Source organism: Notechis scutatus, chromosome 2 (genome assembly GCF_049901735.1).
Source record: "Notechis scutatus isolate UNSWTSFEM ecotype Mainland chromosome 2, rNotScu1.2, whole genome shotgun sequence".
Taxonomy (NCBI): Eukaryota; Metazoa; Chordata; class Lepidosauria; order Squamata; family Elapidae; genus Notechis; species Notechis scutatus.
Window position 1 is genome coordinate 23,000,078 of NC_142010.1, and position 17,832 is coordinate 23,017,909.

A 17,832-nucleotide genomic window follows, 5' to 3' on the forward strand; every position below is an offset into this window, starting at 1 on the left:
GGCCTGTTTGAGGGTGTTTTCGCCCTCCTGGAGGATCGAGAAAAGCCTCTGCAGTCTCGAGAGGCCGAAAATGTGCCCATTTCGGCACTTCTGGTATTTCTGGAAGGCCCGTTTTTTTGGCCTCTGGAGGCTGCAGAGGCTTCCCTCTAGCCTCTGGGAGGCCTCAAATGGGCCAACAACCAGCTGGGAGGCGCGCACATATGCAGTGCAGGTATGTTTGGCTGGGGCTCGCGTGCCCACACAAATGGCTCTGAGTGCCACCTGTGGCACGCGTGGCGTAGGTTCGCCATCACGGGTATATAGGGTCTCCTGCTTGAGCAGGGGGTTGGACTAGAAGACCTCCAAGGTCCCTTCCAACTCTGTTATTGTGGGTTTTTTTCTTCTTCATCGAGCCAAGTCAATAAGGAGGAAGTCAGATTCACTTCGCAACCGTATTACAATTCGAAGGCTGCAGCGATTCATTTAACGAACGTGCGGAGAAAAGTCATCAAATGGGGCATCACTTGTTAAACAAATGTCTCACTTAGCCAGATCAATTCTGGTCGTCAGTTGTGGTCGTAAGTCGAGGATTACCTGTACTCAGGTCTTGGTGGAGGAGGCAGAGAGCCCTGCCTGGAGCATTTTATCCTGCCACAGCCTACAGAATGGCCTTTGAAGAAAGGGAGATGGAGAGAGAAGGGGATGTTATTCATTCCCCACCCCCCAGCCAGTCAATTTCAGGTCAGATTATATTTAGAAAGCAAGGGGGCCGAGGGGACCCCCTGGGATTCCATGCCCTCCTTCTTCTTCCTGCTGATTCCAGGTCAGATCTTGTGGTTTCAGAGGCCAGGAAAATTTTGCTAGCTCTTTGCCAGCCTTGATTCCTTTGTAAAGACCTTTTCCTTTTAAGACCCAAGTTCAGCTCTTCCCCCTTAGTGGGTAGATCTGAGCATACTCCAGAGTGTTCTTCTCTAGCCTGTGAATGAGTTTCAAAGCTGGCTTTGAGAGTCTTCTGTGTGTAGGTTCAGGGCAGGGCGGTTTCTCTATGGTGATCCCTCCCTATAAGGCAATTGGAGGATCCATCTCTACCTGGAAGTGTACAGAGAGAAGAATATAGTTGTTTAAATATATCTATGAAGTCATGTACACATGGGGCAGGTGAGGACAGGACCAGGCCATAAGTTTTGGACCAGTTTTCCCTAAGTACCTCTTCTTCCACCTTTGCAATGGGATTTTCTAACTGGAGTAAATGATGGAGGTTATCTCAAGGTTTCCAAATCTTTTTTTTTTTTAAATTGATTTTCTATTAAATACATTTCTTAGCGCTTAATAAACATCGTGTTGCCTGGGCATTTGCTTTGCTTAACAATACAAATTTACGTTCACCCCTTTTTTTCCCAACCATTGGTAAAATAAATGGCATGTTTGAGAATACTTGACATCTTCTGTCCGTTTAATTTTCAATGCCAATCTGTCCATTTCTACACCGTCTAGTGTCTTCCTTACCTCTTCAGTGGTGGAATTCCAAATTTCACACTGCTGGTTCTGCGTGCTTTGTGCGCGCACGTGCGCTGTGCAGCAGTCAGAGTTCGCTTCGCGTGCATGTGCAGCACTCAAAGATCGCTTTGCATGCGCACAGTAAAGATCATTTTCCATGCACGCACAGTACTCAAAGATCACTTCCCGTGTGCGTGAAGCATTCAAAGATCACGTCCCCTGCGCACGCAGAACTCAAAGATCGCCCTTGCTGAGATGAGCTGTTTTTTTAACTCAGCTGAAGCGCGGCAATCCACGCTCTGCCACGCAAATCAGCTGAGCTAAAAATCAATGGAATATAGCAGTGGCCCCCAACCTTTTTTGTGCCGCGGCCCGGTACTGGCATCACAAAATGATCCGCGGCCCGGTACTGGCATCAGCACGCAAGACAAGGCAAGGTGAGCCGAGCGACCGGCCAGCCAGCCGTCCCCCACTTCTTCCCGCCACCTTCAACTCCTCCTTTGTACCTTTGTCGATGGGCTTCGGGACGGTTGCTCGGCTCGCCTTGCCTTGGGTGCTGAAAGAATCCTCACGCCTTAGTTTCATTCGAAGCCCCCCCCCTTCGATGAAACTAAGGCGCGAGGATTCCTTCAGGAACCAAACGCCGCTTTCCAACCGGAAAAGCTCACCCGGAAGCACTTTCTCATCAAACAAGATGACGGCGCCCAGCAAACCGGCGGCCTGGTAGGAAATGTTCCACGGACCGGGACTGGTCCGCGGCCCGGTGGTTGGGGACCCCTGGAATATAGGACAGGAAAGGGACAGGTGGGTGGGGCCAGTCAGAGGCGGTATTTGCCGGTTCTCTGAACTGGTCAAAATTTCCGCTACTGGTCTGCCAGAACCGGTCCGAACCAGCTGAATATCACCTCTGTACCTCTTCATCTTGCGCCATATCTTCATTTTTCCAGTATTGTGTATTGGATGTGAGGGCGATCTGGCTGTGACATCTGTCACCCCATTGATCACCAGGGTCGATTCAGCTGATCTGGCTGACTGGGTGGGTGTCCCCTTTCTCCCTCACCGCCCCATGTGCGTCTCTCCCGAAGCTGCACACTCGGTGGAAGAGGATGACCATCCGAGACAGAAGGGGAGTATCTTCAGTCAAGGGTATACGATAGCTGCGCTCCCCTGCTAGAACCTCCAAACAAGCGTAAGGTTTCCAAATCTTCTGTGGCTTGGCATTGCAGTATCAGCCCTAGACAATCCCCCTCTAGAATTCATCTGGGCTCATCAAATGTCAACCATTTATGCTGTCTGCTAGAATCCTTCCCTTCCTAACATCATGCACGCTGAAAGGAATGGTGTTTGGGAACTCTATTCCCTCATCAGTCCTTGCTGTTGAGAACAGTTAGATATTGATTTAGTTTAGTTTACTTTATTGTCATTGCACCTCGTACAATGAAATTAAATACCATCTTCAGTGTACATTATGACTATGAAAATAAACACAAACACACATCCTTCACATTCTATACATTGAATTGAAAACCTCTGATATTGCATTAATATTGCGCTATGCAGTAGAATTCAATAGAGTTTCTACCCTGGGATAGATCCATGCAAGTCCTCCTTTTTGCAACCCTTGGAGACTGTTGTCTCATTGAGAATTGGAGTATAATTGTTCATACTCCTTATATACATGAAAGAGTGACCCCCACCACAAAAACCAAACTGGAAAATGTTAGTCCTATCTTCTTCACGATGCCCCCACATTCCTCATCTCCCTTGGAGCATGATACACGTAATCTTCAACTTACAACTGTTCGTTTCATGACAGATCCAAGTTAACAGTGGCACCAAAAAGGGTGACTTACAGCTAGGCCTCACCCTTACGACTGTTGTAGTGTGGTCATGTAATCAAACATCAGGCACTTGGCAACTGGCATACATTTACAACGGTTCCTGTCATTGCCATTGGTGACTTTCCCAACCATCTTTTTTATCTTATTTATTTATTTATTTATTTGATTTGCCAATTATTTACAAGATAAAGTCAATGCGGGAAGCCTGATTTGCTTAACGACTGATGGAGTTCAATAGACAGTCATTTCCAGTGTGCAAAGATGTCTGACTGCCTGCGGGGCATTTATTATTTTTATACAGTTTTTACAAGCAGGAAAAGATAACATAGAAACAGCATTTGGATTGGGGAAGCCCCTCACCAATCCTTAAAAATATACAAGTAAGGAAGTGATGCTGTTAGCAGGTGAGATCATGTACCAGCTTATTTGAGTATTTGAGGCCCATGTAAGTATTAAGGCACAGAAGTGTGCTGCTTGCGCCCCTACAGGATCTACATCTCTACTATAAACGACTAGATGATTCACTTAACAATGGCAGTGATTTGCTTAACAACCAGGGGTAAAAAAAAAAGTCATCAAATTGGGTGCGACTTACTTAACAGCCACCTTAGTTATCCACAGAAATTGCGGTCCCAATTGTGGACGTTAAGTCGAGGACTACCTGTAATAAGAACAACCGTGACGTCGCCTGCTTCTATAGCTTGAGTGGTTAGTCACTGTGACTAGTGGCTGAAAAGGAGGTTGAGGGGTATCAGCCCTCTGAAAAGCAAATGCTCCAGTTTACTTAGGAGGATTTCAGCTGACAAGTTCTCTTCAGAGGAAGGCCTTCTAAGTGGGCTTAAGATTTAGTATCCCTTCTGAGAAATCAAACAGTATTGAAAAGGGGATGGTGGGTTTGCTTTTTTGTTTTATCTGCCTGGGCCCTCTGCTTTGGTGTGTTAAAAGAATTCCGACCTTCTTATCTTGGCCCAACAGGTATTCTTAGGGCAAGGAAGTGACTCTCCCCGGACAATTCCTACTTCGGAGCTCTATGACATCTGCCTAGTCCAAACAGACCTTCTGGAGGCCATTGCTGATGTGAACTATTTCTGCCACTGCATAAAACGCTGTGAAGAGAATTATGAGAGCTACTTGTCCAGAGTTGAGGCCTGCATCTAATGGGGCTGGCTGAGCGGTTGCCAAGGCCCTTTGCGGTACTGCAGGGAGAGCAAAGAACCCGTATTCCCCTCTTGGCTGCTGCTTGTCTACCTCCCAATGAAGTCAGTATTCTTCTTTTAATTTCCTGGCGAGGGCTCCAGGCCGGAAGCTCCTTGAAACGAGAGCTGGGCCTTCAAGCAAGGAAACATGCTGCCTGTTTTCTCTGTTTGTGTCTGAATCAGAGCATCTAAATAGAGGCAGCTGTGTTTTATTTATAATATTTATTCAGCACTTAGTGGGTAGGATTTTCTTGCCCTACGGATGAGTGAACTCCAAGAAGCAGGTAAACCAACTCACAAAATGCACCCAAAACTGTTCTATAACCCAGCCTTTCTCTGCAAATGTTAAAATCACCTCCAACGGGTTTTTCTGGTAGCTTGGCTATGATGACCACTGGCTCTGAAACATAATGCCTGTGCTAAGCAAGCTCTGAAGAAGACACCTGCTTGATTACCTGTTCAAGAAGCCATCAATGGTTGCGGGTTTACTAGTTTTCTATCGCTTCACTTCTCTCTATGTCTCCGCTGGATTCCCAGTATTTGATCTGAGTTTTGCTCTCTGCCAGCAATGATCTGCACACTGAAAGAACCCGGCTCTTTAGAAAGAAATAGAGACTAATTTTACAGAGAAAGGAGATCCAGCCTTTCCTTGACAACCAACCCCTTCCTGCTCTCTAAGTTAAGAAAGCTTTTTTTAAAAAAAAATCACACACGCACATTTTTTCTTGATTCTTTTTGCCAATTCACTGTGTATGAGGTCTTTGAGAATATTTATAGCTTGGGGAAGAACGGTGAGGTTCTTGGTGTTCTCTGAGCTTGGTTCTTTTCTTGCAGACAACCAAATCACTACCAGATTAAGGCAACCTCATCAGTGCACCGATGGCGTTACCTAGTTTGGTAATGAAAGGTCTGCAAGAAAACAACCAAGCAAGGAGAACACCAAGAAACTCCGCAGTTCAACCCTGAGCTACAAATATTCTTTTCTATCAATTCACTGTGTTGTTTTGGGGAGAAGACAGTACTTTGCTCACAGTTTCCTCCTTCCCAAAGCAGGAGAGCAAGATTTGGTTTGTTGTTTTGAATTTGAGCCCAGAATTTTAGATATTGCTCAAGAGAATAGCTTTAACTCCCCAGCAGTGGGAATTAGGAGTCATTTGCTAGAACTCAGAAAAAAAAAATCTGTTTCACGACTCTGTTCTTGCCTTTTCCTGGGCTCTTAGGTAACATGTTGTTCTTGGAGAGACCTGGTCCAATATAGCAGAAAGTAGGATGACACTTTCAGAAAGGTTAAATAAACGTCAAGAAAGATAGTTTTAAGCACCAGCTGTTATTCATTTTAGCAAAATAGTTTCTTTGTGCCTCATAACTGTATATTTCTGAATACCAGATAGTGGAGTATTGTACAGCATAAGAAGGTTTTGATTTCCTGTTCCAGTTGTGTATTTCTCAAAAACATTTGTTTAGCTATAGCTGGGTGCAGAATTAAAAGGATTCTCAGTTTGATATGTGAAGCTGAGGGGGATGTAAGATGCTCTCTGTTGCAGGTCTCCAGAGAGCTATTCAGTACATTTCTGTACACTTTTTTTTCTGTTCACATCTGGTCTGTGAAGAGCACAGGCAAGAAATTGAGAACAAGGCAAAGGCAGGTGACTTTTACATTTAGAGAACTTAACTACACGACAGTCTTCAGATATGCAAATGGAGAAACACTCAGGGTTTTGCTGCAGAGGCCTGGCTGCAAATTCCCTGCCCTTCCAGTTGGAAAATATAGCTTGAGTTCATTACTGGATGCCATAGCACATTTTCACATCATTGTTGTAACCATATCTGCCATGTCATTTGTAACCTGCTTCAGTGCCCATATGGTGAATCTCAGGTGTGCCAGGCTAGCTGGAAGTGCCAGCCTGTGACCAGGTCAACCAAATGTTGAAACTTAGGAGCATATATATAATATATAATACACACACACACACATCTGGCTATATTTATAAAAATTGATCAGCCTGCTCTCAAAGAGTTACAGAATAAAGTAGAATTAGGCAGACATTCTTAACAGCTTCACCCAAACCTGCCTTTTGGGAGGCTGCAATTTGCTTAGATTTATATAATCTTCTGAACCAGAAGGCCCCTTTGACCCAGACCTCAGGTGTGCTGGGGGACTGTAACCATCTGCCTTGTAATATTCTGAAAGAGACTGATCCATTTTGTGATGCTTAGTAACCGTTTGACTGGAGCATTTTATTTTTATTTCACTGTTTCTTCGCACTTGCTTGACAGTCGGCCTCAAGCACACCACATTTAGCATCTGTGTGGCGAGGGTGGATTGGTTGCGTTTTCATTCGTAGCTGATTTAGTACATATTTTGAAACGCCTAAGATCTCACCAAAATCAGAGCTCACTCAAGCCGGCTTAGGCATCGCAGGAGAAAAGCTACGTTGTTAGTCTTCGGTGGCATCTGATGAAGTGAGCCGGAGCTGCTGAAAACTTCAATTTTTTAAATAAAACCAGGTTGGTCAGAAAGGCTGCTTCCAATTCCTCAGGATTTCAAGAAAAGGGGGCGTGTAGCAAAAAGGCTCTCAGCTGGAAGTGGTTTAAAAGCATTCTACATGTTGTGGAGGCCTGAGGTAAGGCCTTTGCAAAACAGGATTCCACCCCCACACACACACTCTGGGGACCCTCCCCACAAGAAACCTTGAATGGCTGTTCCCACCCCTTTTCTCCCATGCCCCCTTTTTGCTTCCTGAGAAGTGAATGGCAGCGGCTCTCCCCGAAGTCCCTCCTCTTCAATTACAGATTCAGTTGCCATCGAGACTGAGGGATATAGGCAACCGGCGCCTCCTATTTTGCACCTGCTATAGAAATCAGGCCTGCCCGGGCCTCCTTTTCCTCCTCCGGCTCTCAAGCTCCATAAGATTGCAAGCTTTGCAGCGCTGCTGTTATTCCTAAACTTCCAGTTCCCTCTCCCCCCAGGGCCCGATAGGAAGGTCAAAATTTAATGATGCTGACAGGTAATCAAGGAATAAGTCCCCGCTCCTGAGTCCCCGTGGTGGGATCCTCGAATTCAATCAATGTGAATTCTTTCACTGCCTCGAATCTTTCAGCCACTATTTTACGTTTGCGGAAGGTATAGTTAGAATTGGCTTCCCCACTCCATTTTCTCCTTTTAAAAGCTATTTTGATTTTAAACACTCCAGTTTTGAGGATAGAGCCTGAGTTGTCTGGGGGAAGTTGTGGAGCGAGGGAGAAGAAAGACAGTGGTGAGTTAATCTCTTTTCCAAAGTGGCAGGAAGATCTGCCTGCATTGTAAATTCCAAAAGTGGAGTCCAAAAGTGGTAATGCTGTTGAATATTTTAAAAAGCATTTATTCCAGATAAAGTCAGGCGTCCCGATTTTATTGGTACCGAAATGGGCTGCTGTATAACCTATTTTTTAATTACTTTTCAGGCACAAGCAATGCACATATTAAAAGGACTAGGGGATTATGATCATGGTGGAAGGGATAAATTAAGGATTAAGTATAGAATGTTTTCAAGATTGCAATTGGAAGGTTTTTTTCCCTTCCAGAAACCTGCAGGGGACTGATTTTTTATTACATAGTATTTGAACAGGTACTTGAACTTTGCACACTGTCAGGGTAAACTATATCTTAGCTTTATTTGGACACTATTGAAAGAGCATTATTTGTGTTCACTGTTGGCGCTATGTTTGTAAACTCCCGTTATGTTTCATGTTTCTGTTCAAAAATTAAACCAAGGAAAGAGCCTAGAAATAAAGTATTTTGCAGATGTGGGTGTTGTGGTTTTTGTGTGAGTGTATGTTCTCTTTTGTAGCCAAGCTTCAAATTTTCTTCACCTGATGCAGCTAATACACAATACTTCCTGTTCGGACATATGATGCTCAAAATGGCTTCATTAGCTCAAGTTAAGGTAGGGTGGTCAGCGATAGCTTTGAATTCATTGTGCATCTTCAAAATGATTTAGTTCCCGGGCTGTTACTCATCTCTGTCAACAAGTCAAATTGTGACAGATGGAGCCAGTCCACCGTTGGGGAGCTGAAAAGTTAAAAAGTAATGGGATTTTTAATATTTGATCATTTGTCTTCCTATGTGGAGATGATGGCTAGGCAGGATCAGGACAGACAGAAACATATGCTTCGTGACAGGTTGTCTCAACCAACTATACATGGCACATTGACATGTATAAAGAGGCAGAACGTTAGGAAGAATGGGAGTTTTTGTGATGTCATTGGGGAGGTCAGTGGGCTAAGCTGTCATCCTTAGCTATCCATCGGAATCGTCCCAAGATAGTTGGCTGGCTGAGAGGAAAGACAAGATGGACCCCTCCCCTATTCCAAATATAGAACCTGACTGAAGTGCTGGCTGATTTTTTGACAGCATGTCAAAATCCTCTACCCACTCTACTTCATGTGAGACTAGTCCTCAAGAAAAAGAATTAAAAGCTAAATAACAGGTCCACTGCTACCCTGCAGTTGCTGCTGAAGACCTTTGGCCACGTCTAAAATTATAACATTTAAAATAAAATGAGTTATAGATCCCTATAGTTCTGGCCATGCATTGATTGCACCAGGAGTGTTGCAAAAACTGCATCACCCAAATCACAACGATTACACTAACGAGATACAGAAAATATGTTAAGTCTTCCAGTACTACAGTCTGGAAGATCTAAAATATTTTCAGGGCATTCAAAGGGTAAAATTTCTCAGGAACTTTGCTTAGGTTTGTTTTTGCAGCTTACTGATTGCCTACTTACTTCTCATTTTTTTTGCATTTTGTTTATTTTTTGCAATTTTAGTATAAAATACAATAACTTGGGGGGAAATGAGGGAGGGAGATAAACCGTAAAGCCTCAAAATTGAGCAAGATGTTGTAACTAAGAGGTTTGCAGCGTAAAAATCAGGTTAGAAGCATCTGGCAGAGTGAATGAATTACTCACAGCTGAATATTATGGCTGTAAAATTATATCCAGCATGATGAGCAAAAGACAAATGATTAACCCTCAACAATTCCGGAAGCAATCAAAATAAGCTGCTGTATATCAGAACCTGCCTCTTGCTTTCTGTAGAATGCAGATTCCTTCTGTGTGAATAAACACTTATACGGATATATGCACACACGCATACATGGATATGAATTTTAGACAGTGCACTAGATAGAGAAAAATCATTTGATGTGACATGTATAATTATTTAGTGCTGTGCGCACTACATAATTCACATTTTGGGAATGTGAAATTAAATAGATATTATGATGATGAAGTTATCAATTCACTCATGTCCGACTCTTGGCAATTCCATAGGCCAGGCCTCTTCACATCTTCCAATCCTGCACTACAGCTTTGAGTTTTTCTATGCTCTGGGTGGTGTGAGCTTTGATAGTGTCCAGCCATCGTGTTCTTTGATGGCCTGGTATCCTTTTGCTGATTAACTCTTCCCAATATGACAACTTTCTGCAGTGGTACAATCTCAATCAATTTCATTCCTGGCCTTCTCCAGATGTGAGGGGCTATTGTAGCCACAATCCTCAGCCAACAGCTACTGCATTTGATTCCCAAATCTCCTAGCAGGAGATGGTCAGGACTGTAGACTAAGATATCCAGAGAAGATGAGATTGGGAAGGCTGGCCCAAGAAAAACATTGACGTTGTGTGCTAAATATGACAGATTTAAAATTCTGAAATGTTCTCTCTGGAGAAATTGGTATAGAACTGAGGAACAACCTCAAAGGCCAAGCCAAGCCAAAAGCCAGACCAAACATCCTATAAAATGTATGCATGCTACTCACTGACAAAGTATTTTGTCTCTATATTAAAATGTGTTTAATTATCCTGACACATATCTGCTCGGCCATGATTAACCTATGAATAAACCATTCAGGGTTGGGTTGGCATTCTACCAAACCATACATCATGATTTGGAAATAGTAACTCCAGGTTCAAACAACAGGCTTAAAAGCAAACGACCTGCCATCGTGTGGTTTAGGGTATTGTGTGAACTCAAGTCTCCTAACCCAAATACCACAGATGATCTTCACCCACCTGTATTGACTGACTCCTCTTGCATTGGGTGTTACGGTTGCTTATGAGGGATTCAGTATCTCCTCCACTCCCCGCCCCCCGCCCCCTAAAAAATATAGCAATGACAAGTTGCACCTTGAGTGAGTGACACATGCAAAGCCTTGAGGAAACCCCAACTTTCCGGAGAGCGACCGCCAGATCAGATCCGCAGTGGCCTTTCGGTTTGTTAAAAAAAAAAACGGGGCAGGCGCCCGCCCTTTACTCCGGGCCTCCGACTTTGCAAAGCAGCCGCTGTCCCGAGCGCGCTGCGCCTGGAGGAGGAAGAGTTAAGCGCCGATTTGTGTGTGTGTGTGTGAGTGTGAGCGTGCGAGCGCGTGTGTCTTGGTGCGGTTTTTATTCCTCCCCTGCCGCCCCGCGCTTCCGAGAGACTCGCCGAGAGCGGCGGAGAAACGGGATTGCAACAGCGAAGCCAGGAGCTCCCGAGCAGAGCGGGGCGCGCCTCCCGCCCGCACCGAGCCTCACCCGACTTTGCCCCGGTTTTGAGGGAACCGCGCCGTCCGGAGAGGTGAAGCATCGCGCGCGCGCGCTCCGCCGTGGGGATCGGGCTGCTGGAGAACTCTCTTCCCTCGTCCCTCCAGCGGGGCGGCGGAGCCCTCGGGGCTGGTGGGGGGGGGGAGCTGCGCGGCACCAAAGTTTCCCCCGACGGGAAGGAAGGAGGAGCGGGCGAGGCCGCGGAGCGCCGGAGGAGAGGTTGCGCGCTGCGTCCTGGGGCGATCCGAGCCGGGTCGGGGTGCAGCTCCCGGCGGGCGGCCGGAGGGGGGGCGTTGCGCAGCGCGCCGCGGACTCCGCGCCTGCCTCTGCGGCCATCTGGAGCGGGAGCTCTCGGTTGTGCAGCGGCTGCCAAAAAGAGAAAGAAAGAAAGAAAGAAATGCTCCTCCGGCCCTTGTAAGGTGATGCTTTCCAAACTCTTCCCTTGCTGGCAATGTAAATCTCCGATCCATCACAGGGAGGATATGGGAATCGGTGCCTTGTGTCTTCTGGCCCTTCCTGTTTTGCTTCAATTCCTTTCCTTCGTGGGCTGTCATGTATTCCCATATAAGCTTTTAGGATTTGAGCGATCTGAGCCGGGGTTCACCCTCATAACTTGCTTTCAGTGTTTGGCAAAGAAAAACTCTAAGCCTGTGCCGAGTGTTTTTCTACTTCCTGTCCCGTTTCCCATCTCCCTAACAGTACCAGTAGTACAATGTATTTTTTTAAAAAAAACAGAAAGTAATTCCTATTACTCAGAAACAGAATACAGAGAGAGAGAAGAAGGCTGAATGGTAAAAGATTAATAATTTTTTACAAGTCAGCTGCCTTTTTGGTAGAAGCCAGGAAAAACTTCCCTGGCTTTCTTCTTCCAGTCATTATTCTATATTCTTTCTCCTCATGTTTCCCCCACTTTCCCTAAACAAAACAGTGGTTGCTGCCTTATATTTCTTTTGTGGCACCTCAACCATCAAGGGTGGGAATCTTCCCCCACCCCTCCTTTGTCATCATTACATAACTGTTGCTTCAGTATCCTCACTTCTCTCCCATTTTGAACCTGGGTCTCTGCTCTGCTCCAACCAGTTGTGAAGACCACAAAACATTTCCCCAATGCATTCACAACAGAGAGCAATTTTGGCAGGACCACGCATTGCTGTTTAAGGAGGAAAAAGATGGATCCGGTAAGACCCAAGAAGCCGTGACATTCCCGGGCAAATTTATCTTTGGAACTCAATTTTCAGAATTAATTAGCCATTGATGGTCCTTTTCTATTTATGTGAAAAGTTTTTTCCCCCTTAAACATCCCATCATAAAAAAAAAGAAAGAAAAAAAGCTGGACCCAGAATCTTCCACTTAGAAAAAGGGAGAATAACCATTTTTCTATCCACATGTTCTGTACAGTATATCACCACGTTCCTTTTCTTTTTATGCCCCTCAATTAAATCTGCCCCAAAATCGCTCAGCCTTTTTTCTCACCTCTCTTTGTCTGAGCCAATGAATGGGCTTATCTTCTAACAAGCAATCCAGAGGGGAAAGTAATTGCACTTTATTCAGTGGCTAAATCTTGCTAACCCCCACCCCATAAGGTAATAAATGAAAAACCAGATGTCGGCTTTCTCAGAAGGTTAGTAAGGGCCTCAGGCCGATAGAACAACTTACTTACCTATAGTTTCTCATTACCTTTATGCCTGTGAAATATTCAGCCATCCAGCACTGGTTGTAAAATATTAAATCAGAGCTTTGTGACATTGGACAATAGGAATCGGCCCTCTTGTTAGATGCCAAATTATCAAAGCGATAGCGAGGACTCGAACATTGCAATATTAGCTCTTCCGAGAAGATGTGAGGTCGAGAGTTGATAGCATGCCTTCTCTGTAGGGTAGAAAAGAGAAATGGGTCGTTATTAGCTCTCTTGGAATCCCAGTTCTTGGTAGAGATTCTTAAGCTTTGATTCATGGATTGTTGACATCTTGGGAGGCATGGAGTGAAGATTTGGAGAAGGGGCAAGGCTAGGCTGTTTCTTTTGGAAGTGCATTGGTTTCAGTTCTTCCAAGCATTTATTCGTGTTTGTGACAGGTATGAGTTGGAGAAAGAATTTCAAAAGGAGCATTAGGTACATCTAGCCTATCAAAGAGAAGGATTGAGGAGTGGCGGGGAGAGGCATGATAACTGTCAGCCAGTACTTGAGGGGCTGTCACAAATTAAAGGGGATCTCTAGGGCACCAGAGGATTGGACAAGAAGTAATGGGTGGAAGCTTATTAAAGAGTGATCCAACCGAGAAGTAAGGAGAAATTTTCTGGCAGTGAGAACAATTAATCAACAGAGTAACTTGCTTCCTGGAGTTAGGGGTAGCCCATTATTGAAGGTTTTCAAAAATAGACCACAACCATTTGACTGGGGTGGTATGAGACTCCTGCTGTGAGCAGGGAGTTTAGAATGAATGAATGAGCTGGAAGGGACCTTGGAGGTCTTCTAGTCCAGCCCCTTGCCTCAAGCAGGAGACCCTACCTATGCCATTTGGAAAACGTCTGCAAGGAAAGAAGCCACCTCAGGGAGCACCAAAGACCCCTCATTGCAAAACAGGATGGACTTCTGGCCGTTCCCTGTTTTGCAACCTTCAGGGGATTCCCTTGCAGGTAACTACCGAGGAAGCACAACAAATGAGGACACCGGGTGAGAGAATCCTTCCTCGGCCCCGGTTTGGGCCTAAGTTCACGTCTTGAGAGAAGCAGGAGGCTCTCATCCTTGGGACAACTGAGGAGACTTGACAGTTAACCCAGTCCTGGGTCAACCGGGAGCTTTACCAGCAAAGGACGAGCAGCGTAGAGGCCTGTGGTGGGTCCCGGTGGACTACAACTCCCATCCACATGATGGGCGCGTGATGTCACAGGGCCCGTGGCTACCCACCTGTGGGTGAAGCCCCCCCCCCCCCAGCAAGATCCATACTCGCCGAAGTGCCCCGAAAGTCACCATGGTCTCCTGGCTTGACCGGCTCCCTGGAGTAGAAGGCCTCTGAGGCCCTTGATTCTATGTTCTAAGACATGGTTCCTCTCCCTGGTGGTTTATTTTTCATTCAGGAACTGACTTAGCCCAATCTTTCCTATCTTGCTGCCCTATAATTCTCATCCAGCATCAGGTAGAAGGAGACCCTGACAGGTCACGAGGTCCAGAATCTGCCCCTAAAAAGTAATAAAAGAAGAGAGTGAGGAATATCTGATTTTGATAAGCATGCACATGTAATAATAAGAAACACATATTTAATAACTTTTTAGAGAAACTACAGTACGTAGTATTCTAAGTGGGGGGGGCGGGACTTTAGGATTTTTGATAATGATTAAGGGCTGTTTGATTTGATGTCTCCACACGAAAGGTCAACTCTGTTCTGGTAAGAAGACTACTTAATTGAAGATAGTTGGCATGGTATCAAAAGCAACAATAGGTGCTCGTGGTGAATGGCAAAGCAGATAGGAAAGGAATGAAGCCTGAAGATCTGAGTCTCAATTATTTTATTTATTAAATTGATACGCCACCTATCTTACAGTCATGCAACTTACAATCTGATAAAACAATATTATGAAAAATTTAAATAAATATTATTTAAAAAATAAAACAGCAAGACAATAAATATAACATTAAAAATAAACATAACCTAATAATGATATCTTAATATCTTCTAAAACATGCCCTGTTTGTAAGCAAGTACTTTTGATGTCATCTCTAGCTATTGTCTGTGTGGACACATTTCCTTGAAAACTACAAGTAGACCTCGACTTATGACCACAATTGAGCCCAAAATTTCTGTTGCTAAGCAAGACAGTTATTAAGTGAGTTTTTGCTCCATTTTACAACCTTTCTTGTCACAATTGTTAAGCGAATCGCTGAAGTTATTAAATAAATCCGGTTTCCCCATTGACTTTGCTTGTCAGAAGGTCGCAAAAGCCGATCACATGACCCAGGACACCGCAACTGTTCATAAACACACGCCAGTTGCCAAATGTTCAAATTTTGATCATGTGACTGTGAGGATGCTGCAACAGTCATTAGTGTGAAAAACGTATGTCACTTATTTCAGGGCCGTTGTGACATTGAACAGTTACTAAACAAATGGTTGTAAGTCGAGGACGACCTGTATGGAGCATCCATCCAAGTCAAGGGTCTTCAAACTTGGCGAGTTTAAGACTCGTGGACTTCAACTCCCAGAATTCCCGAGCTAACATGACTGGAGGAGGAATTCTGGGAGTTGAAGTCCACAAGTCTTAAAGCTGTCCAGTTTGAAGACCCCTGATCCAAGTAATACATTTAAGATAAGGTTTCTTCTCCACACTGATGAACTTCCAGATTATGAACAGCCAGCGAACCCGAGTTAAAGAAGCATGGTAGTATTTTGTTTTTCCCTCCTTCACCCCAGTAAAATTAGAGTCCTCTTCCTCTTCCTCTTTTCTGGATCCTTGCTCAGAGATATCTATGCTTTATCCTAAAGTAGGATATATTCTCCCATGTTTTACCTGTCAATTCGATGTTACCTTATTTGTTTTTAAAACACCCAGTACCCAGGTGCAGAATCATACCTCCTTGGCAGGGCTTGGGGTTCAGGTTCAGCCAGGACCAGGCTCAAGAATCACGCCTGGGAGAGCACTGCAGCTAAGCTTCATTTTCCAACTGCTTCCATTCCTCCTCCCTCTTTCCTATTTAAGGAAGCTCCCCGTGGATAGTTGAGAGCAAGAATAAATGAGGGAGGAGAGATTTTTCAGAGAGAGCTGACAGACAGGTGACAGTTGCTAAACCTCCTCTTTGTACACTGATTTTCTCCTGCACATCTGTTTTCTGCCCCACCTTTGGGAATTCAAAGGAATATCAGGCCAGACAAAGAATTTAGCTATAAGAGAGAGAAACGCAGGGTGGGCTAATTGATGAGGGCAGTGACATGGATTTTAAAAAAATGCTTTTACTTTGCATTTCGTTGGAAAGGTTCCCGATGCAAAGTATATGTTTGTGTGAAGGTAAGAAGCAGTCAGTCCCTGTTCATGCTTTAATATAGAAAACTGCCGTATATGTGTAGAAGGGGGGAAAAGAAAAAGAAAAAATAGATGGTCTCCGTTTAATATTATAACAATCTCAATGACTTCCTCTGCAATCTGATTGAAGGATTATGGCTGGGAAAGAGAGGAAGCCTGATAGAGCCGACTTCCCAAAAGAATCGCTGGTGCTTTTTTCTTGTTTCTGCTTCCTTGTTGAATCCAGTGCTGTGGGTCTTGAATTAGGTCTCCTTCAGATTTCTCTTCTTTTTCTAAGCTTCCACGATTCTGTGTGTTTACTATACACGCTTGGAATCATCGGTATGTATTCTGAATATCTTGGGTTTTTTTCTCCTTCTTGTGACTTATGAAGAACGATGGGGAAACTGATGCTTGACATTGGCATCTGAATCAAAATAGTTGATTCAGAGGTGTGAAGAATAGGCAAAAGTTGTTGCAGGCTTCAGCATCCTTTCACGCCTGAAGGCCAGGCTCCAAAATCCATAGTATGTGTGCATAGGAAGAGAGTGTTTTTAATTGCAAAGAGCTGGGAAGATGCAGGGTTGTTTAATCCTAGCAAGAATAGAAGTTTTTGAAAAGAATAAGGAAGAGGAGGAAGCGACTGTCACTCTTCTCACAAAGCTTGGATATCTTTAAAGGTTAGCTATTATTTGAGATGGTTTATCTGGAAAATGTCTTTTAGAATTTTGCTGTCTTTTATTTACCTGTTTTTACCATTTTTGTTGTAAGGAAGGAAGGAGAATCTGCAGGTATGTTAGAATAATTGGTGTATGCAGGATTCAATTGGTTTTATAATTAGTTGTCTAATTCAACTAATTGAATTATCCTTATTAGTCAAAGTAATAATCTTGATAGAGTATTTGTAGCTCAAGGTTGAACTGTGGGGTCCTTGGTACTCTCTGAGCTTGGTTGTTTTCTTGCAAACATTTCATTACTCAACAAGCTAAGAGTAAACAACAGCCTAATGAAGGAAGCATTCCCACCAACACTGACAGGACAAGCCACGAATATATAAGCAAAGAGAAACCCTACTCCCTTCTAGCACTGGTGATGTTACCTACTTGGGTAATGAAACGTCTGCAAGAAAACAACCAAAGTCAAAGAGCACCAAGGACCCTAGTTATGTGTTCAGCTTATGGTCGCTCGCTTACACGCTTACAGGCCTAGAAAACAGCCACACTCAAATGACTTTCAACCAAACACCAAGACACAAGACACAACTGGTTCTTTAGAATACATGGGGACCAAGTGAATTTAAAATAATAGCAAAACTTCACTGGTTACAATATATTCATTTGCATTATCTCTGTCTCTGTCTCTTTATCATACACAACACCTGTGGTGGGATTCCAAAATTTTTACTACAGATTCTGTGGGAGTGGCTTGGTGGGGGTGTCAGGGGAAGGATATACTGCAAAATCTCTATTCCCTCCCCACCCCACTAACCTGCTTTCCAGCTCCGTTCTACTGTGCAGGGCAACCAAAGAAGACCCAGCCAATCAGCTGGGACTCGGTAGGCAGAGAATAGATGGGGGCGGGGCCAGTCAGAGGTGGGATTTGCCGGTTCTCCGAACTACTCAAAATTTCCGCCACCGGTTCTCCAGAACGGGTCAGAACTTGCTGAATACTACCCCTGCACAACACACACACACAAACCCATATACACACTTACCCACTTCTAACTAGACTGGGAGGCACTAGCCAGAAAGAAGGAAGCCAACCC

The 17,832-nt window shown here is 44.4% G+C and overlaps 2 protein-coding genes across 7 annotated transcripts in view; both read left to right on the top strand.

The window, feature by feature from the left end:
• The window catches only part of LOC113421988 (uncharacterized), a 38,323-nt gene extending 30,025 nt beyond the window's left edge, over positions 1-8,298 (top strand). For both annotated transcript variants that reach the window (XM_087954438.1, XM_026682652.2), the window contains exon 6: positions 4,293-8,298. In XM_087954438.1, coding sequence (XP_087810564.1) covers positions 4,293-4,475 — 183 coding nt within the window. In that variant the 3' untranslated portion in view covers positions 4,476-8,298. The remainder of the gene's footprint in view (positions 1-4,292) is intronic.
• A 2,491-nt stretch (positions 8,299-10,789) lies between these two features.
• Positions 10,790-17,832, top strand: part of KLHDC8B (kelch domain containing 8B) — a 60,454-nt gene continuing 53,411 nt past the window's right edge. For 2 of the 5 annotated variants that reach the window (XM_087954440.1, XM_087954441.1), the window contains exon 1: positions 10,905-11,109. The gene's annotated coding sequence lies outside the window, so the exon portion shown is untranslated. Of the gene's footprint in view, positions 11,110-17,671; positions 17,719-17,832 lie in introns of those variants that run through there. The other 3 variants (XM_026682647.2, XM_026682646.2, XM_087954442.1) reach the window with 3 other exon arrangements.